Below are 22643 nucleotides of genomic sequence, written 5' to 3'. Positions count from 1 at the left end.
CAATTTCAATAAAAGTAATAATATGTTAGATTAAATCCCCATATAAAACTGCTGTGTAGTTTCTGTTGTTGGTGTCTTATGTGACCTGTGTTGCACGAAAATGATGGCGCTCTGATGAATGGTTTGGTCACAAAACCTGAAGAGAAGAAACCACTTCAAAGAACTAGGCATGGACAGGGAGATGTTTAAATGAATCTTAAAGAAGAGTTTGTCAGGACGTGGACAGCATTTATCTGGCTCACAAAAGGGTCAACTGGCATGTTCTTGTATACATGGTAACACACTTTCACATTCCATAAAATGTGTGAAATTTCTAGACAAACTCAGTGACTTATAGCTCGATAAAGAATTAGTTGGTTACATATACACATGCTACATAATTTAAATGTGAAATTTAAAATTACATTTGCTGTTATTACTTTATGAGAAGAAATAACAAATCTGGAGCAACAGACTAAATTTCCCATGCCTCATCATTTGATCATTCCTAAGAAACGTTATCACCCGATATTAGCTTATGGGCACCACGGTGGGAACAAATTGCTTAATATCTACATGACCAAATGCCAAACCCTGAGTGCACATCAAACAAAAACACAATATTGCACATTGAATACAGATGGCAGGCGTGTTTATACAATGACACAACCAATCAAAATGTAGGAGGTAAGATACTAACGGTTATGTTTGAGTTTCAAACTGATACTGGTGTGTATTTAGAGCAAACACCAGTATATTGGGGTAAACAGTTTCAATACCAGGTGCTATGTAATACACAGCATGTTGCATAAAGTGGTAATATAACACCATTTTCACAAAAATCACTTTCAAATGCAAAACATGTCCAATGGAAACCTCTACTAGTGAGTAGTGAAGAAGATAAAACAGCAATTTCTTGGCTTCAGAACTTAAAATGTTTGCACTTGTATAAGAATTACAGCTGAAGATAATTAGCTCCATGGTACAGGGTCTTTCTTGAAAAGTCAAAAGTTACTCAGTTGGTCAAGATGTTCTCTGCTTTTACTAAACCTGAAGATGAATTACAATGTTCATGACAGCCCACCAATGGGTCTTATCCTGAGCTAGCTTAATCCTGTCCACACTCAGCCACTTTAAAATTTATTTTAATATTATCATCCAATATATGCTCATGTCTCCCTAGAGGTACTTTTCCTTCAGTGTTTTCAACTAAATCTGTATATACATATATAACTTCCTCCACATATGCTACATGCCTTGCACATCTCATCCTTCTTTAATTAATCAACAATGGGTTAAAAAGTACAAATTATAAATCCTATTACTGTGCAACTTTCTTCGGTCCTTTATTACTTCACCCATCTGAGCACCTTTTCTCAAATATCATCTACCTATAAAACAGCCTGCATTTTCTAAGGGGTGCATCAATAGTTTAAGTGCTCTGTATCATAAGTAAAAGATCCTGAATGGTGAAAAAGTTATTGAAATATGTAATACATCCTTCAAGATTAGCAAGATCTTGCAATTATCTCTTCAACAGATTCCTGAATTAGCAATGACTTTCAGCTGTGAACCATGGCACTGTCACTCTAAAAATGATATTGTTAACATGTGAGACAATCAGACTCAGTAAATGTATGTCTTGTTGTAGCCATTCTGTCTGAAAGTCTTCTTGTGATGTTGGATTTGTCAATCTAGGCTGACTGAATCAGAAACAACCTTGGCCTGTTACAAGAATATAGAAAGAACAGCACATTTCTGTGACAAGTAATGATCACAGCTGTAATAAAAGTACATGTGTGTGTGTACGGGATTTCTGTAGACCAAATGCCCCAATAAGCTCTCAGGTTTCCATTTTACCAACAAATCAAAAAATGATAGTGAACTGTCTTCCTTCATCTCCATTTTGAATGTGATGTTTGGATGCTGCTGAAGCGCAACTGGAACTTCTCTAATTCGTCCCTGCCATGGGACCAGGCTACAAAGGTGTTGTCAATATAACTGAACCAATGGGCTGGTTTCAGTGGAGCTGCACTTAGTGCCTGGTGCTCAAAATTATCCATGCAGAAATCAGCCACATCTGGAGCAAGTGCTGAATACATGACAACCCCATCTTCCTGGTCACAGAAATGTCCAAGAGACAGTAAGTTTATGTCAGACCTTTCCAGAACAGGTTTATGGTTTCAAAATGCTGACCCAGTGATTATAAAGTATTCTTCACTGGAACCTTCGTGAACAAAAAAACCACATAACTGACCATAATATCAAAATTATCCAAGTTTATGTTGTGGAGTTTCCACATGAAAGCCTCTGAGTTTCTTCAATGCTGTTCATAGAGACACTATTGGACTCAACATTACAGTTTTTGTGGGGCTGTTGAGAGTATTTTTTACCATCTTTCTATAAATGCAAACACATACTCTTTCAGTTACTTCTATTTCACACATAGTTTCAACCTGCCAGTTTGTGAAATTCAGTAACCCCAGGAAACCAACAATTACCCCTACTATCTTTCCTTAGATTCTAATTTTACAATTGAACAATGAGTATCAGTCACAAGAGACTTCTGGTTCTCACAGTAATGAGCATGAAGATGATCATCTTCTGGAATGTTGCACTGCATAGTCTGGTACATACTGACTGACATGTCAGAGGGCTTACTGCCTCCATCATCAGGGTGAGAAGACCTCACTCACTCATCACTCTGATGATCGAAGCAGTAAGATCCTGTAAAACATGAGTAAGAAACACATTACACACACAGTTTACATGGCCATCATTAAGTAAGCCAGTGTGTACAAGTGTTAAAGTGGCAGCAGTGGCTGTACTAAAACGTTTTATACATATGCAAGGGATTTATAAAAAGAGCTGGTCAGAACAAGTACTTAAAAACTATCCATCAATTTATTTTATACCACAGTTATGACAAAACTGTTCTAACAGTACAAAATTTAAATTAACAATAATTTATAACAACCAGAGTTTTTATTTATAAACAGTGAAAATATATAATTAAATAAGATGAGTAGAATAATGAGCTAGAGTTCCTATAAAGACCTGAAAGCAGTGTAAATTACACTATCAAATTCATGTTCATATGAATGCATATTATTTATTCTACAGTAATATTTTCTGCTCCAGAAATTCCTGTAGTAAACAACACTACCTTGTAAGCACACACAAAAGCTTCCACTGCATTATTCCCTGAATCATATGTCAATGACCTCAAACCTTTTGTGTTACTGACTTGTATAGGGAATGTATGCTGCTTGCATGGGAACTACTAAGATAACTAGACAGAGGGAAAGAGAGAGAGAAAACTGACCCTGTGCCTAAGCACCACACCATGAGAGCACATAAGAGGCATGGAGGTAAAGGTCCATATACTGTAGATTAGACACTTTTTTGGATCCAAAGAATCATTCTGGTCAATTAACAAACCCTGAAAAAATACTGGTATTTGTTCCATAGGGGGCCAGATGTAACTTATGTAACAACATACTTGGAGATTATCCAGATCAAACACAGGATAAAAAATGACTATTCTGACTGAGGGTTTTTGTACTTTTTCTTGGTAAAATGATAGAAAAGTACCTTAAAACAGGTTATGGCTGCTTCCATCCACACCACTCCCAAGTCATCCATTAATAATCAACCTCACATCTCAATCTCTGCTACACAATCTTAGCAGTTAACTAGCTTATACAGTACTTTAATATATCCTATGAATCTATCAAAAACTAATTATCCACAGTCACAGTGAGTGAACTGAAATCATTGGTGCTCTATTACATAGAATACATTTTTGAAGTTAAAACAATGTTTTACATCCCACATTGTGGCCATTGTGATAAAAATAAGGTATTCAACTTCACACAGAACTTGCCACAACAGCATGCTGCAGTGGTATCAAGTGAACTACCAGGAAATGAGTTAGTCACAATGCAGAACACAGCCATTCCATGCTAGCAGGTGGGTTCCAAGCTAATGGAACTCCCTTCATTAAATTAAAAATTTGCCAGAACATGACTTCTAATCACATGATATGCTGTCTTTTCACTTGTTAGCTTGTCATGTGTGTGCTGTAATAATATCAGGGGTTATTTATTAAGATGAAAGAATTATAACATGATGGGTTCAAAGTACTTGAGAAAAGGCAGCATTCCCTATTTCAGGACACTATCCAGGAATTTAATTGGAACAACTGAGAAAAATCATAAGAGACCTCTCAGACAGGATACCTAGCACCTCAGCAAAGACTCAAACTGGGTACTTTCTGAATATAAGTTAGCTGCATTACTGCTTGAACTAATCTTCTCACCATATTCTCATTTAACAAACCACTCTTCAAAACGGATCTCAAAGCAATAAATAAAATTAAAATATGTTGCTTTAGAAAACAAATGTGTAAAGTTTTAAGTGTCCAACAACATTTTTTATTTTGCTTATTAGACCCAGCATTAACACGATATAAATTAAACTGAACTGAATTGAATTAAATTATATTAACCCAATATAACCAAACCTATTTCTCTGCATTAAACTTACTGTATATTACCATCTTTGCATATGAATAAACAGCCACTGATTTTTTTTGGGGGGGGGGGGGGTACCATCCGGTCGGAGCCGACCCCTGGTGACATTATGAACAAGTTCCCTCTTATAGGGACCTGTTCATATGTTTCCTCAGCAAATGATCCAGAAGTGGTTTGCCATTGCCTTCTTCTGTGTTTAAATGATGATGAGAATGGAGTAATTGTTGGGATGCCACGGAGAAACCGGAGAAGCCCCGGAGGAAAACTCCGTGATACCTGGACCACGGCCTTGCCCAACACAAGTTATAAATCCGGACACAACCGGGAATCGAACCCGGGACCCCACTGGACCACAGTGGCGGTCCTGATATTGTTACAACACAGTAAATATTCTCTGAAACCAGTAAACTATTATGATTTCACGACCACAGACTCTGCTGGAATTGTGTTGATTCTGAAACCCTCAATATAAGTAAAGCTGCAATATGGCTTGCAAACAAGAAATACAGTTAGCATTATTATCATAAGAATAACCATTCTAGTATATGTACACTTCAATGATTCATTTGATATTTGCAACAAATTTTCCTTATGCTAGATGTTCCTTCCCACACTTCAAAGAACAAGGCCTGACTTGTATATAAAGTTCAAACAAGCTTTAGCAGTTCCAAGTAGCTCCAGTCACAAAGTAAATAAAGACAGAGGGTCGGGTGGGGATGAGAATAATCTGGAATATGTTTGCATCCTTACTACAAACAATATTCTGCTCCGCCAATCAGCACCATGAAATCCACCTCCCCTCCTACTGCCTGCCCTATATAACATTACCAAAACTGTCCAAACATTTCAGATTAATGATGAAGAAGACAAATGTCAAAAACTGGATTATTTTCAACATTTGACATGACTCACCCCAAGTTAAAGCTGTACATTGATGTCCAGCCATGAAAATCTAAGGACAAGAGTGTTATCATCCTTTACAGAAGCTTAATGTTTGTTATGATTCATTAAATGTGCAATTTTCCCCACAAAGTCAACAAGTTGCACCATGAAAATCAATTACTTCGGTATGAATTTATGGGCTTCCACGCCACTACACGACATCTCATTTTCACACTTCTTAATTTCCTACAATATATAATATCAATATGGCAGTCATTTGAACTTCTAAGGTTGAAGCAAAATTACAACAGTGGACACAAGGACATGAAACATGGTATAGTGACAGATCTTCAAAAAACAACAACTTTTGTTGCAGTACTCGCTTTTTGCTGAATGTAAAACAAGGCAGCATCTTAAATCTATATTTTGCCCCCAATTAGATGCCAGAAACTAATGAAACATCGAAGTTAGATATGCAAATTTTTATAAATTCAGATCATACGAGGGGCGTATACAAATGATTTAGACTAAGCTGAATTATGTGATCCTTGATGGTGGTGGCTTCCAGGTTACACTTTGGCCCGTTCCACATAATCTCCCTGGAGGTCGATGCACCGTTGCCATCTCTCTGGCAATTTCCGTATTGCCTCACGAAACCATTGTTTGGGGGTGTCTCGTACCCACTCCCTGACAGCATCATGTAAGGAGTCACTATCAGGGAATCGGTGACCACGCAGGGGATCAGTTCCGACACTCCTTGAATCATTTGCGGAGTTCTTGATGTTCTGGGACGACCACTGCTGGATCCCTTTTTCACTGTTTCGTTGTACCATGTAAAGCCCGTCACCCAATTGAACACAGTTGCACGTGCAGTCATTGGGGTTCACTGTGATCCCACACCCGCCCTATTCCCCCGACCTGGCACCAAGTGACTATGCCCTCTTCCGTGAGATGAAGAATCCCCTGCGTTGTCACCAATTCCCCGATAGTGACGCCTTACATGATTCTGTCAGGGAGTGGGTACGAGACACCCCCAAACAATGGTTTCGTGAGGCAATACGGAAATTGCCAGAGAGATGACAATGGTGCATCGACCTCCAGGGAGAATATGTGGAATGGACCCAAAGTGTAACCTGGGAGCCACCATCATCAAGGATCACATAATTCAGGTTAGTCTAAATAATTTGTATGCGCCCCTCGTACATTGCCTACAAATATTCTATAAAGATTCTTTCTGTGTTAAAAGTTACAAAAATAGTGAAAGAAATGAGTGGTAGGTGCCATAAGCTTTAGATCTTCCAATGCATCTATTAGTCCTACTTAACAAAATATATTACACTATAAACCATAAACACATTTAATTTTTAAAATGGCTTAATTTATTTCTCCGCTTCATCTTTGCTTCTTTACACATATACTTTGCTCTTTCAAGACCATATATCTTCAACGTCTTCATCTGTACTTCTGTATCTACATCACTTGATGAGACTAGTACAGGCATGTGGTGGCTTAAAAATATGTCCACTTCTATTTTGAAGACCTAATTCTATACATTAATGCTTTTACTTAGGGAGTTAAATAAATACACCTTCTAATTCAACATCATAATTAGCATTCAAAATGTCAAAATAGTTTCTCTCACAAAAATCTAATAACCTATTCCCCTCTAAATAGGATTTAAGGTTGTCATGGTGGTGAACATGACAATGGTTGTCTGCAGGATTGTAGTGCTGTGTAGTATGATACAAGGTTTTACTGACATTTCAGAGGTACTTGCTGTCCTGGTGATAAAGGCAGCAAGGACCTCTAAAAAATTGGTAAACTTCTACCAGACGACACAGCGGAACAACCCAGATGACAGCCATCTTCATATTACCCTCTTGAATAAACACATTGTCTTTACTGTGTCTATTATAATAAAATATATTAAAACACTTTGGTTGTATAAGCATGGTTCACTGCCATTTAAAAACCCCTTCCATTAAAATATCCCAGGGCCAGAAACTTAGTCACTGGACTTAGTAACTGTCTATCTGCTACTCCTAGTACAACAGTCACCGTCTGTCAACACCTGACTGCATGAGTGTGCTGTTCATGTAAAGCAGAAAAAATTAAAACACATTCTAAAGGTGGCAACTGTTATACCAAGAAATGCAAATGAGGCTAGGGTGGCAGCTATAATGGGGCATGACAGAGTCTGTGTTTGGTGAAAGTCCGGATTCACGTGATCAGTTTAGTGTTGGTGTATCATTTGCAAGAATCTGGCTTCAGCTGTCACCAATATATTTTTACATTTAATTTACTTCCTAAACTTGCAAAGATAATGCTGCAATAAACTGTATTACTCTCCAACACAAAAAAAAAGGTCAATTTCTGCTAACTCTGACAGGCTATATTAGGCTAGTATCTCTTACGCAGGTTATGCATAGAGGAAACCAATTTCAAGAAATCAGATTCATAAAACTAGAAACTGTAATTCTATTGAAAAATGCAGTTGTTTTCAACTGGAGGTCATGCACAGTCACATTAAAAGATTATTGTGCATCTGCTGTTTGTTTATTTCTTTACGGTTCATTTAACAACACTTTCAGAAACTAGACCAAGAAATGTCAGATGTGAATAATGAATTGGAAAGATTGTAGAAGGAGGCAGTGGTGGCCTAATTCAATGTGCTATCCTGACATTTGACTGGGGATACTGATGAAAATCACACACACAAAAACAAATTTAGTCAGGATAGCCAGTTTCTGAGCTGAGATTCATAACAACCTATATTTGAAGGGTGTGTTTTTGGCACAGCAGCCATTCAAAGTTTATATGTAAACTAGAGTTTTTAATGTTGGCATAATTAAAAACAACAGAAAGGAACAAACAGACTTAATGGCAAATTTGATATGCATGTAACACTGTGTGTGTTCCAAAATCCAAACTAGGTAAAAATTAGAGGCAAATAAACATCTCATATATATCTTAATTTTGTTATAATGGTATAATTTGTTTAGGCCATATACATATATATATATATGTGGTTCATTTAAGTACACTGTCAGTAGCTCAGACTACACAGCATCAAATGATAAGATTATTGAAGAATCTTTAACTGGAAATGGTATAGTAGAAGTCATGGTTCAATATTTGTCTGTGGAAAACCATAAAAAAAAAATCAGTCAGGAAAACTGGTCTCCAGGCTGAGATTTAAACACAAGATCTCCTGAATATATACATGGGTTCTTGAACTAAAGTAAATTAAACTGAGTTACAATGTAAAAAAGAAATCTGAGGAACCATGTATTGGTTCTTCTAAATTCTGAACAATATTATGAAGTAAACAATCTGTACTCACTTCCAAGTTCTGAGAAACACACAATTCTTCCAATTCTTGTACTTTCTTCTTTGATTCAGCTAACTCTAAACTTGTATCTGCAGAAAAGGGACAAGAGAAATATTACAAAACTTTTTCACAAAATAAAAATAAATCTCCAGACTAATTAGGCACCTACACTAAACTGGACAAAAAAATTAGAAACAAATACTGGCAACAGCAAAGCAGCAAGTATTTAGAATTCAGAAACCAAGATTTAGTTCAATTACAAACAACATACACTTTTAATCAAGATTTTTAATTCTATAAAATGTGATTAGACAACATTGCTGCCAGAAGAAATGATATATCAACATATGATTGGTCCAAGTCATAAAACATAAAAAGACTTTGTTTAATGTTACATGGAACTATAAATCTTCTCTTAATGTTAAAACTTTAAATACTGTGTAGTGTATTAGAATATAGAGTATGCAAACCAACAACTATTAACACTATAATAAGACAAGCGGCAATAGTGTCTTATTATAGTGTTAATAGTTGTTGGTTTACTTACTCTATATTCTCTTAATGCAATTCACTATTTCTGAATTCTGGTAATTTTTACTGAAATAAAATGCCTTATCACAGCTTTTTTCAATTTTCTAAAAAGGATATGTAGAAAATGACTTCACATTAAGGTTTTTAGGATGACAGTCCAATTACACAATTATTTATTATAGTTTTAATGTTTATTAAGAATCCACTACATGTTTTGACATTAACTGGTCATCGTCGAGTGGTACTCTTCAAGTGTTTGAAACTAATATACGTGACTAATATTTTGTATACACATTTTCTGTTGTTTACCTCACCATGTACAAGTCCATTTCACGGTAAAGTTAATTTAACATATATATTTAAGGATAGTAGCCTTTTCTTTTTCTCAACATACTTACATTATCTATTTCTATGCAATTTACATCACTGACACTGCATTTCTAATTATACTAAATGTGATATAACTTTGTACTGAAACTTCAAAATTCTTAATTGTCCTTCATTGCTGATAAACTGTAACCTACGTACTCAACCAGTTTAATGTAAAAGCAGGAAATGTCAGCCAACCTGTCATCTCTAACCTATACAATTGAGTCCAACTATGTAACCTTACTATGTCTTTGAAACCAAAAACATTCCTTACATAAAAGTACCACATAATATGGCCTAGATATGATAACAGTAATATTTCTATGAAATTCTGCTAATAAAATAAAAGAAATTACCATGACTTTCATCTCTTCCTTCCGACAAAACCTCTTTCGTAAAACTCGTAATCTGTCCTTTCAACGTCGAAAGTCCTCCTAGCCATGCCATTTCAAAATGATCTAGGTAAAAATTCGCACTAATTCTGCACTATATTGGGGGCTTTAGAGAAAGAAGAAAATTCATTTTTTACTGCATAATAAAATGTATAATATTGTAACACATGCCAACACATCAAACAGCAAACTTACACGCCCCGCCCACGCTATCAACGGTATGAAACTGAGATAATAATGATACGATTTATTTTAGACATATAATTTAAACTTTACAAAATGTAAGACAGTTTCTTCCAACAACGTAACTAGTTTAACTTAATTACTTTTCGAATTTTTGTTGGAAAATGGTGATATGTACATACTGGTTTATTATATTAATCTATATACAGTATTTCCCTTTAAATATTTCCATTCACAAAGAATTTTTAGACTATAGTCGACATTTTTTTACTCATGAAACTTTTGTAACATATGAGGAGGTAATGTTTATTTTAAACAGTTTCATTAACATATACCAAAACTTGGTTAGAGGGCACACATTACACTGGCTTTGATAAGGACGAATTTTAAACTTCCCTATTAGACTGAACAGGTCAGTATTCCATTACCAGGCGTTTATTAATGGAAATTTGCGTACGCTAAACCAAGAAGTTGACTAACAAAACAGACTATGACATGCCACTAGAATGCTAAATTTAGTCTTGTGGGGTGAAAATATAATTACTAAAAGCGAATGTGTTCTGTTATCGGAGCAGAGGCAAAGACGATAACACGGAAAATTAGTAGTAAATAGACTGGGCTTTTGGAAAAGTTGTGCAAGAAAACACTTCGAGATAAAGTCGGAAATTAGTCATTACAGAACAGACTGGAGGAGAAAATACCATAATAGCACAATGTGGGGAGTTGGGCTCAAAGAAGAAGCACACTTTCATCTCTTGCATGTCATCTGTGCCTCCATGGTCCATGACAATTATCGAAAATAAAAACTTCAATTGATTGGGGGGGGGGGTGCGCGGGGGGAAATGTAATGAGATTTTAATCAGTATTAGGAAGCGTTTTATCAATACCTTGCGCAAAAAGAAAAATGTCTTCGAAAACACCTACCTTTCAAAATAAATTTGCATACAAGCGTTAAGCATTATTGTGACAACAAACACTGCTATGCATTTCGTAATTACGTTTGTGCATTCTGTGTAGGTCTTGATGAAAGCAGATTTATAAATTATGAATGTGCTATAGATAACATGTAACATCACTCTGTTTCACTTAAAACTAACTTCAAAGTTCTTGACAAAATGTATAACTGGATTACCATTCACTTTGGACTCCATGAATTTTACCACAGTCCTTAGATAATAGACCTACATTATAGTGTAAAGTATATTAAGGCAGCATCATAGTTACATCTTGAATTTCATTGCAATGATAACACTTTGACACAGTTACCTTATTTGGCTTCCCACATTTCAGTTTAAGCAAACTGCCTTCCATAGCTAAGCCATTAATTACACATCATTTTGTTCATTAAAACATCCTTTCACTAACCTGTGGTGCAGTCAAAAAGGTTTTCAGAAATATACCATGTTCAATCATTCAATCTATCTGTGCATTGGGTAACATCACATAAAGCAAAAATGGAAAAGAAAAGGGAAGATATTAGTAATGTATTCCTATGTTGTATGTGTTGTATCAAAAGCACCAGTCTTTGTTTGACAGACTCACCATTTATGCTGCAACACCCAAAGGAAACTGCAAAACAAGTCTTCAGTGCCTCAAAGTTCATCACGTGTCTTGTTCTACACATGAAACAAGTATAATTTGACCAACTTCATCTGCATTTTGGCCATGTTTTTTTTTCACACCAGAAGTGTGGATAATACCAAGACTCACTTCCTTGGGTTTGATTGCAGAATTTCGTCCACATTGAATGCAGTGTAGTTTACTAAAACGCTTCTGTTGCCAAGAACTCATTTGTGATAAAATGGCTGCATCACATGAATGTGTGACTGGTATTAAAATAGGATACAATTAGTTCCTTATATGTTAGTAACATTAAACTGTTTTCCCATCACTTGATGTTTCATTGACAGAAGATACTTGAATCTGCATTTTGCATCATTTCAAAGGATTGCTTAATTTTGGTTTTGAAACTGTTCATTGTTGCAATACATCATGTTGAACTAAAAAATTGTCCTCCAGCAATGGTACTTAATGATACCTGCACTTTGTCATAGTCGTGGGGCTTGAGTACCTCAGTGATCCCAAGAGCTATGCTGGCGGTAGCATAGCTACTGGTAGGGCCTCCCTAGCCAGATTGGTCGAGGGGGAGAGGTCAGACTAAGACAGGTACCCTGGTCCTCCAGGTTGGGGGTTGGTCACAAGGCTAACAACCTTGCACTGTAAAAAGGAGGATGTTTCGAAACCTCAATCAAAGCCTCGGACAGACGGATGTAACAGAGGACCGAATGGAAGAGGAGAATTGAGGAGGCCATGGACTGAATACAGACCGGAGAGCAATAGAAGAAGAAGAAGAAATGATGGGAAAACCTTAGGTACTACATAATTAATAAAAAATCTAACAAAGCAGCATACAAAAATTAAAAATAATTTCATATCTTTGCTTAAACATGACTTAATGTAGTGAAACATCAGTTTGCTGCATTGTATATAAGTACATGTACATAGTAGACCATGGATGAATAAACAGTGTTTTGTTTCAGTATATTTTTTCAACAATGCAACATAACACAGTTTATAGCAGTTCCATGGATATGTGTGTTTGTTTATTGTATTGTTTGATCTCAGTGAGAAGTTGAAGTCTTCTTTACAAATAGGAATTTTATAGTGACATACATAAAAGAATATTGAATATATGATAATTGCTAAACTTTTATCACCATGAGGAAAGTTTTTATATTCATATTGCTTGCATCGTTTGTGTGTCTGCAACAGTATGTTGAATCACGCCCCCATACTGTCCATCAAAATCCAGAAGAAAATGAGTAAGTAGTGTAATTTAAACTAAAAACATTGGAGTCTTATTATATACTAAATTATTTCATATACATAGATATTTTAGACATAACAACCACATGAATTATAAATGGAATGTTTATGGAATACACCAAGGAACCACTATAATTTATTTGTAACTGAAATTAAATAATGAGCATGTAGATTAAAACAGAATTTTTTTTAAATTCCATAGATCCTTCATAGCCCCAAGCCAAGGATGTAGAACATGTAATAGCACAAATACAATACTTGTTTCTAATACAAATATAAATTACATAGTAATGACAGTAATTTACAGTCAACTACAGTTTTACCACAAAAATAATTACACAGGAAAGCATACACACTATTGCTTACATGTATTTATAATACGTGAGAATTTCTGGTTGAGGTAAACTATTTTATGGAGTAGGCGTAAGATAGGAGATTTACTGAGTTTAGTGTTTGGCACATGAATGTGGTAAGGAGGGTGACAGTTCATCAAGTCTGTGATGCTGTTGTATTTTCCTCTTAGAGCAAGACCTAAGAATGTCTGTTTTACATACAATTCCTTTCAGCCCAACTGATTTTATTTTTTTATTTTTATTTACAAGTTCCAAGAATCCAATAGTGGATATAGAACACGTCACAAACTCAAGTATAAAAACATAAAATACATACATTAAAAAATTACATCTAGACAAGCAGCGTACTAAATTCAAGACAATATAATTAGTATTTTTATTACAATAGTTATCCAATTAAGTACTCATCCACAGTGTAAAACGAGTGAGTAATTAAGAAATGCCTTAATGCAACCTTAAACTTTTTAAAATTATTTGAGGTATTCTTAACCTCTGTGGGTAATTTATTAAATATCTTTATACCCGCATAGTGAACTCCTTTCTGATAAATAGTTAAATTGGCTTGGGGTAGATACAAATTTTGTCTCTGTCTAGTATCAATAGTATGAGAGTCAATGTTTGATGGAAAAAGAGTTTTGTTTTGTAATACAAACAATAATAAAGAAAATATATATTGTGATGCCAACGGTAAGATATCTAATTCTTTGAAAATATTTCTACACGATACTCTATTGCTACATCCCATCATTGTTCTAATTGCCTTTTTCTGAAGGAGAAAAATAGTGTAACTACTAGATGAATTTCCCCAGAAAATGATGCCATAGCTCATTAAGGAATGAAAGAAAGCATAATAAATTGTCTTTAGTACTGAAATAGACATATATGGTTTCATATTTCTAATTACATAGCAAGCCTTGCTCAATTTTTTACTAAGTAGATCAATATGATTCTTCCAAGTTAATGCACCATCAATCATAATTCCCAAGAATTTAGTACAGAAGATATTATTAATGAATTTATTATTATAACTTATTGTGACAGTATCTGACATTTTTCTCTTAATTTTAAAATTAATATAATGTGTCTTATTAAAGTTTAGTGATAATCTGTTCATTCTAAACCATCTATTTATATTTTCAAATGTTGCATGAATGTGTTTATTAAAGTCGTTTGTATTAGAATGAGAAAATAGGATGCTAGTATCATCAGCAAAAATTATAGGTGTAGCAAATTTAGTTATTATACTGGGTAAATCATTTATGTATAAAAGAAACAACAAAGGTCCCAATATAGACCCTTGTGGAACTCCATATCTAACTTTAAGCCAATCCGAGGCTGTATTGTTACTGTCATTAGTATGTAATACTGTTCTAATGTATCTATTATTTAAGTAAGATTCATAAAGTGCGTGATCTTTCCCATTGATACCATAAAATTTAAGCTTAAATAACAAAATTTCATGATCAACACAATCAAAAGCTTTTTCCAAATCACAGAAGATGCCTCCCACTATTTGTTTGTTATTCATGGCATTTAAAATCTCTGTAGTCAATTTATAGATTGCATTATCTGTTTTTAATCCTTTCCTAAATCCATATTGTTCAGTACTTAAAATATTGTATTTATTGAGATGATCCAAAATTCTGGAGTACATTATAGTTTCAAATATTTTTGAAAAAGATGTTAAAAGTGATATAGGTCTATAATTAGACACATCATATATATCACCATTCTTATATAATGGTTTTATTAATGCATATTTTAATCTATCCGGATATACTCCTCTCCTTAACATTTTATTGCATATATAATTTATAGGTGAACTTATAAACTTATTTTTAAAATCATAGGTGGTATCTCATCATATCTATGCGAATTTTTTAGTTTAAGGGATTTTATTATTTTTTTTATTTCTTTGTTCGTACAGCATTTGGAATTCATATTTGGGTATGGATTAGAAAAAGCTTGGTTCATGAAATGAATATAATTTTCATCATCATTAATATCATTTGCAATTACGGGATTATTAATATCTTGTAGTTTTATTTTCTCTGCAATGTTAACAAAATAATTATTAAATTTTTCAGCAATAGTTTGTTGGTTATTGAACTTCTTACCATCAATTTTTAGTGTTTTTATTTCAACTCTATTTGTATTTCTACCTGCTTCTTTATTTATAATACCCCAAGTAGTTTTAATTTTATTATCAGAATTTAGAATGCATTTATCATACTCCATTCTTTTTGCCTCTTTTATAACTGTGGTCAATATTTTAGAGTAATTTCTGTAATTAGTTTTAAGAGTAGGATCCTTATTATTCCTTAATTTATTACAAAGTTCTCGTTTATGTTTACAGGACATTAATATTCCTGGTGTAATCCAAGAATTATTTTTCTGTTTACATTTTATCTGTGTCAAAGGGAAGCTGGAATAGTAAATTTTTAAGAAAATATTTAAAAATGTGTTAAAACTATTATTAATATAATTTTCATCAAAAACTAATTCCCATGTTTCCTGACTTAGTTTTAATTGAAAATCTGTTATAGTATCGTTATTTATTAACCGTTTTATATAAGTATGATATCCTTTTCCCTGTTCCTGTGCCTTATGAAGTATTAATACTTGGGCATCATGATCTGATAGACCATTTATAGAGGGGTATATCTCATATTTTCCAAAACTGTTTATATCAATGAAAAAATTATCAATTACAGTGCATGAGGAGATGCCAACTCTAGTGGGGAATGTTACAATACTAGTAAGATTATATGATTGTAGGACAGCATCAAGTTGCTTCTTTCTGTTATCATCATTTAAATAATTTACATTTATATCACCACATATAATTATATTGTATCTCTCATGATATAATTTCTGTAGAATCATATCTAATCTTTCCAGGAAGTTTGTAAAATTACCCATAGGAGATCTGTAAATAGTTAGTATACAATTTTTTTTTGTTCCTGGTAAGTTCTTAGTCAGCTGAATTGCACACGCTTCGATGTCCTTGTCTACAGTAAATTCTTCTAAATTTATGGTCTTAAATTTTAAATTTCTATATACAAATATACTTACACCTCCTTTTTGAAAAAAATTCCTACAATATTTAGCACCTAATGAGTAGTCATTTAAATGTATCAGTTGAAGTTCTGAATCTCCAAGATGATGTTCAGACAAGCACATAATATGTGGTAGATCATGTAGTAAGTGACAATAAAGTTCATTAATTTTATTTCTAAATCCTCTAATATTCTGATGGAAGACTTTCAAAAATGTATTTAATATAACCTGACTCGAAATATTTGCTATAGTACTATCAACTTCACTTACATTAGTATTCATTTGGATCTTTTGAAGAATTACATTATCACTTGGTATGACACTCAAACTGTCTTTTAAGATAACTGGTCGGTTTGTATTATCATTGCCTGTAAATCTATTTTTACTAACTGTATAATTAACATTTAAATTTGCCATAGCTTGATTGACACTATATGGACCTTCATCTGATCACAGTAATGTGGTTACTTTATATTATGTGTCAGAAAAATCATCTTGATATCAACAGTTTCTGCAGAGTTGTTCTTATTTTAAAATATTCTTCACCACAGACTGAATCATATTTTTGAATCATAAATTTTTGTTGTTGAAAACTTACATAAGAATTTTGCCATTTGTGTTCATAAAGGAAGAAGTGTCTGCAGATATTAAATTAAATTATCGTGGTACCTTGGATCTTGAAATGCTTTCATGCCCAGAACAATAAGTACAAATATTCTACAAAATACCAATCATAAACAGTCTGAAAGCTGAATAAAAGTCTCTGCATCACATCAATTCTATCTATTAAGAATAACTGGAAATGTTTTCACAAAGTAAAATTCATGTCTTTCTCATGTACAATAATTACTATTACTCCATCTAATGCCAGTCTTCAAAGTCTACATATACACAAAAGAATGTCAGGCCTTTTTAAATATAAGTATTAATAGAAAATGGCTACTGTGACTGTTATACAGTATTCAGAAATTAAAAAAGTGAAAATTATGTTGAACTAGATCATTCAAATGAAGATAATTTAGTACTATCAGTATTATAAATTATATGAAGTAGTAGCAGTGGTATGTTATATAATTGTGATGGCAGTCTCATGACTGCACTCAAAATATCTTTCATTTGTCAAACCAAGTCTACAGGCATTTTAGGGAATTATTTCACTATTATTACTACCTGACTATTAAAATAAACTAACCATCCTACTGACTATCTTAGCACTTTCACAAATGATTTTCTTCCAAATCTCAACTGACTATGAAAGATCAACGTGTGTAAGAATGCTGAAAGATTAGTACCTAGTGTGAGTTCATGCTGGTAGAAAGTAGACATTTTGAGTGTTTGCTGTACAAGGTATTGTCTGTCTAAATGATTCCATTTAACTCATATGAAACTTCAGTTTTCTGTTAAAAAGGAGGGTTCTAACTGGTGTTGTGTACCTAATGAATTATTACACTGCACTAATTCACACATATAATATGTTTCCTTATAACTGTGCTTTTTATTACCTTTGCAACATCAATTTGTTAAGCACTGATTAATCCTTTAAAGCCCAATGGACATGTGCAACCTGCTTTAAATGTGCAATTTTTGTATTTATGAATCTTGTATGATTCTGTGTGTAAACAGCATTAATCAGATGACCTTTGTAAAGATAAAATATAGTGTTTTCTTTTTCATACAGACTGAATTCTTAAATATTACTTAAACAAACTTCAGCTTAAAAGTACCTATGGAGGTGCAAAATGGGAAAGAATACATTTGGAAAATATGAAATATATACCGTCACTCACTGGATGTGATATGAGAAAACATTTGGAGCCAAAGAAAAAACTTTTTGGATTGATCATTGTTTTATATTAACATAACATACAATCCAGGGCTATAAATAATAATATATGGCATAAGTAGATAATTAAAAGCATCTGATCACGTTCTTGTTTTCAGGGTAAATAAACCTACTGACTACGTTTCTAATCGGCAACGCACCTTTTTAAAGTTAATACCTGGATTTCAAGAGTCTCTTGCAGATAGAATGATGAGAGAAAGTATGTGGGGATCACACAAGAAATATCCCAAAATTAAATATTATTCAAATACTCCGATATCTGAAAGAAGCAATCCTGATGACACCATATATGTGTATAATGATAAAAATGAACAGAATTATTTTTCTCATGAAGACACACCCCAATCAGATGATCTGAGGAATTATAATACTCACAGAAACCATGAAGAAATTCTGGGAAGTAATGATAATACTGAAGGCAAAAAGGCAATTAATCATCCAGATAATGGGGTAAAAGGAATTCTGAATCAAGTATCATCCCCAATAGTGATCAAAGATGACACAAGAATTAACAAACATGGCCATAACTTTCATTCTTCTGAAAGTGAAAATGATAAACTAAGAAGAATCACAAACCTGATAGATGCACACACTGAAGCTTTAAAAGATAACATAAAAAGAGAGCTTGGCATGGAGAAATTTATAAAAGATATTAACAGCAAAGCATATGATAATGATGTGCATGACACTAATCAACATTTACAGAATTTAGGCCATGGACATGAAGAATCATCTTCTCATGATTATGGTGAAGGGCAAAGCAAAGCTTCAGTAAGTATAAACAATTCAGTAGCATCTCTAATTAATAACACTGTAAGAAAAAACAGAAACCTGTGATCTGCCTATTGAGATGAAGAAAACTCGCACACTGTAGTAAATCATGCAAAATGAACATGTTTTCATTATCACAGCAGTGTGTTCAGTAGGCAGACAATTTTTTGGGCTTCTCTTGAAATCATATTCTCTAGATCAGGGGTCCTCACCCTTTTTCCCTGGCATACCACTAATTATAATATAACACACTAAATGTACCACTAACCAAATGCATTCAGGGAAAACTTATTTATGTTAATATTATCTTTTGATTTTCTTACTTAGTTCACAAACCACTCAACATTGGCTTAGGAGAGAAGTAACAGGAAACAGGAGAAAACTACAAAATGAGGAGCTTTGTAATTTGTACTTTTACCAAATTAAATTGGGGTTAGCAAATGATAGATTATGAGCTGCATGGGGCATGGGGCATGAAGTCAAACAGGAAGGGAAGGGGAAAGAAAAAACACACAAAAAACATTAATCTGAAAACCTGAAGGAAAGAAACCACACGAAACCTAGATGGGAGGATAATATTAATATGGTTCTTAAAGAGCAGGATGTGAGGTTGTAGACTAAACTGAAATGGGTTAAGACAAGGTCAAATATCAGGCTCTTGTAAACAAAGCAACAAACCTTCAGGTTCTATAAAAGGCAAGGAATTTGACTAGTTAAGCAACTGTTAGCTTTTCAAGGATTCTGCTCCATGGAGTTACCATAAACCATTCTTACATGGTTTTCATAGTGTATAAATTTTGCATATTTTATTAATATCTGCAGTCCATGCTGAATTTAAAAACATTCTATTTAAAATTGCGTCACTTAGGCCCATATTTCTGGTGATTTTTCAATATTCAACATTGAATATCATGTTTACTTTTATTCTGTTCATAGGACAACAAAGAAACCAAGAGATGCAACTGCATAAATGAAAATGATAAACTACAACATCCATCACGTACCATCAGAATGGAGTTACCAGAGAACTGGATACCATCATTTCTTAAAAAGAATGAGACTGAGCCTGATGATGTACACAAGTATGATGGTGTGTTTGGTGGTTTAACTCATTCAAATTACAATGAAGACGTACCACGAATAAAGCGTGTGTAGTGGAAATAAACTCCAGGAAAGTTGCAAACAGACAACAGAATGTTTGGAAGATAACTGTCTTTTGGGTTGCAGTACCTAATAGTCTGGTATAAGTTTACCAAAGTTTCAGAGGTCCTTGCTGCTGTGACTATTCTCAAAAATGCAGTAATGAGTAGCCTTCCCATAGAGGATTTGAAGTTCTCATGGCAGTAAGTGCAAAGATGGCTGTCTTCTGGGTTGAGGGCTGATGATGAAGGCAGCTACAATCTCTGAAACAGTGATAAACTTCTACCAGACTACAACCCAGAAGACAGCTATCTTCATACTCTCTATCATGAGAACCTCAGATCCTACTTATGGGAAGGCTACTCATCACTGAGTTTGGAGATTCAAATTGCACAGACAATGGAGACAGCAACAATATCTGAGATGTTGGTAAACGTCTTTCAAACTACACAGCACTACATCCAAGAAGACAGTCATCTTCATCTTCACCTCCATGAGAACCTTAAATCCTAACAGAAGATTTATCTGTTTGTGAAATACATGGCAAGAGAACACAAAATGTATGATAAATAAAACTGTAAATAGTAATACTGTCTACACAACTTTTTTATTGTATTATACCTCACTGCAACCTTCACTGGTTATCTTCAGGAGCATATTAGGTGTAGAGTTGCATTTAAAGTAAATCTAATTACTGAAAAGTTGTAAGATTTGAGGTTTTACTGAAAAGTTCTCTTCTGCCTCAGCATTATGCCATGAGAGTATATAGGAGGCTCAGACAGAGCTCCCACTGCATCCTCAATTTCATCAGCTAAGAACATGTGATGAAGAGTACAATCGGGCAGGTGAATAGACATATTAGAGTTTAGTCAGAAAACCTGGTAGAAGAGTAGCTTTCCTGTTTTGTATTTGGGAGTTCCCAGGTTCAAATTCTGACCCATAGACTTGCTATCCTGACCCAAGGTTGTTGTGGCTTTCCTTGGTCCCTCCAGGCAAATGCCAGATGGTACCTTACATTAGGCCATGACTGCTTCCTTCTGCAGCCTTTCCAATTCATTACTCACTTTTATATCTGACGCTGTACAGTCTGGATACTGAAAGCATCATTTAATAGACTATAAATTCAACTGGGTCAAGATAGAGTCCAGTGATGGGCTTTTGTAAACAGTGTAATAAATTGTTGGGTTCTGTAGAAAGTAGGGAAAATCTTAAACCAGTTATGTATTAGTTTTTCATGAAAAGACAGGCTCATTGGTATAAGCCTCTTAATTATCGAAAAGTCTAGATTCTGGAGATGATTAAAGTGTCATAATTAATGTACATAATTGCATATTAATATTGTGTCATTTTCTTAACAATCTGATATTTAAATATAATCAGTGCAAAATATTACTTTGGCTCAAAAGGACTTTAAAATCAGTGACAAAATACTCAACTAAAGCACATCCAGTTTCCAATATACAGTGCATTTTGAACATTATAAAATACTATAAATATGTCAGTCATAATTCCATATACCCAGGTCTGTAACACAATAATACTAAAATTTCCTTTAAAATATGAAGGGTGTTCAGTAGTAACATCCAGGATGTAAAGTAAACCTGTCCTGCTACATAACATGTAGATGTTTTGGAGGAAAGGAGGCATAGCTCCTACTCATTCTTAACCTTAACACACATCTCAAGATGTTTATTGTGTTGCCAACCACTTGGGATTTTTAGCACCACTTGCTTGGAACAGAAGTGGACTTCTGCCCCAAATGCTAAAAGTAGCCTTACGCTACTTGGGTAGAAAATATATTTAGGGATTTACTTAATCTTTGACCTCGCATCAAAATTTTCCTGCTCTAGCTGAATTCTGTTTATTACCAACAAAGAGTTACATTTAGGAGCAAGCCAGGGAAACCAGGTTGAGCGGATGTTGTAAGTCTCTCTCTCTCTTTCATGAGAAAGGGGTGGTTCTTCACACTGAGCCCGGACCTTTACACCAATGGAAATTATATCATTCTTGGTTGGAGCATCTATATCGAAGGTACCAAAAGCATGAAAGTGACTGATTGACTGAGATATCTTATAAATTTATGATTTACTTCTGTAACCTTATTATTGAACGACTATCAATAAATAGTGATGACTTCCTCAAAACTTCCAATCTGAGTTATCATTGGCTGTGCAAACCAGGCAGTTAACACGACCTGAGATAAGAGTCCACCCACTGATGAGCTAGGACCTAGTATCATACACCCTGAGACACCCACATCGCCCTTGGGAGGAGACAGCCGAATACCCACCCTAAGACGACTACAGCTCCACAGGGTTATGATCAGTGGACGATTACGTGTCCAACAGGACATTTAATGCATTCAGGAACCCAATCTAAATACTTACAAGTTACAGGCATCATTAATCAAATCTTTAAACCCTCTAAAACCCCAACACAAACTAGATT

The 22643-nt window shown here is 34.2% G+C and overlaps 2 protein-coding genes across 7 annotated transcripts in view; one reads left to right on the top strand and one right to left on the bottom strand.

Moving 5' to 3' along the window:
- The window catches only part of LOC110832685 (uncharacterized), a 111826-nt gene extending 101103 nt beyond the window's left edge, over positions 1 to 10723 (bottom strand). For 2 of the 4 annotated variants that reach the window (XM_087353561.1, XM_087353563.1), the window contains exons 1-2: positions 9984 to 10330; positions 8740 to 8816 (exon numbers count right to left, since the gene is read on the bottom strand). In XM_087353561.1, the coding sequence (XP_087209687.1) occupies positions 8740 to 8816; positions 9984 to 10074 (168 nt within the window). In that variant the 5' untranslated portion in view covers positions 10075 to 10330. Of the gene's footprint in view, positions 1 to 8739; positions 8817 to 9983; positions 10333 to 10630 lie in introns of those variants that run through there. The other 2 variants (XM_087353562.1, XM_087353565.1) reach the window with 2 other exon arrangements.
- LOC110832169 (uncharacterized) lies at positions 10482 to 20783 on the top strand. Of its 3 annotated transcripts, none has more exons than XM_022068953.2 (4): positions 10482 to 10614; positions 11739 to 12574; positions 18383 to 19055; positions 19992 to 20783. In XM_022068953.2, exons 3-4 carry the CDS (start codon positions 18471 to 18473, stop codon positions 20208 to 20210), a joined length of 804 nt encoding a protein of 267 aa, XP_021924645.1. In that variant the 5' UTR covers positions 10482 to 10614; positions 11739 to 12574; positions 18383 to 18470; the 3' UTR covers positions 20211 to 20783. The 3 variants fall into 3 exon arrangements, with proteins under 3 accessions (XP_021924645.1, XP_087209702.1, XP_021924643.2); XM_087353576.1 differs by lacking the exon at positions 10482 to 10614 and adding an exon at positions 10836 to 11215; XM_022068951.2 differs by lacking the exons at positions 10482 to 10614; positions 11739 to 12574 and adding an exon at positions 12600 to 13024.
- The last annotated feature ends 1860 nt before the right edge of the window (positions 20784 to 22643 follow it).

This window comes from Zootermopsis nevadensis, unplaced genomic scaffold, assembly GCF_977971745.1.
Source record: "Zootermopsis nevadensis isolate Lab colony 2312 unplaced genomic scaffold, Znev_1.0 Znev_ptg000022l, whole genome shotgun sequence".
NCBI lineage: Eukaryota > Metazoa > Arthropoda > Insecta > Blattodea > Termopsidae > Zootermopsis > Zootermopsis nevadensis.
This window is presented reverse-complemented; position numbering and strand designations above follow the sequence as displayed.

Excerpts from the sequence above, each read along its gene's own strand:
- LOC110832169 (XM_022068951.2), top strand. The coding sequence starts at position 12,921 with ATGAGGAAAGTTTTTATATTCATATTGCTTGCATCGTTTGTGTGTCTG. Across the intron at positions 13,025-18,382 it reads CAAAATCCAGAAGAAAATGA|GGTAAATAAACCTACTGACT; the intron begins GTAAGTAGTGTA and ends TCTTGTTTTCAG. Across the intron at positions 19,056-19,991 it reads AAGGGCAAAGCAAAGCTTCA|GACAACAAAGAAACCAAGAG; the intron begins GTAAGTATAAAC and ends TTCTGTTCATAG.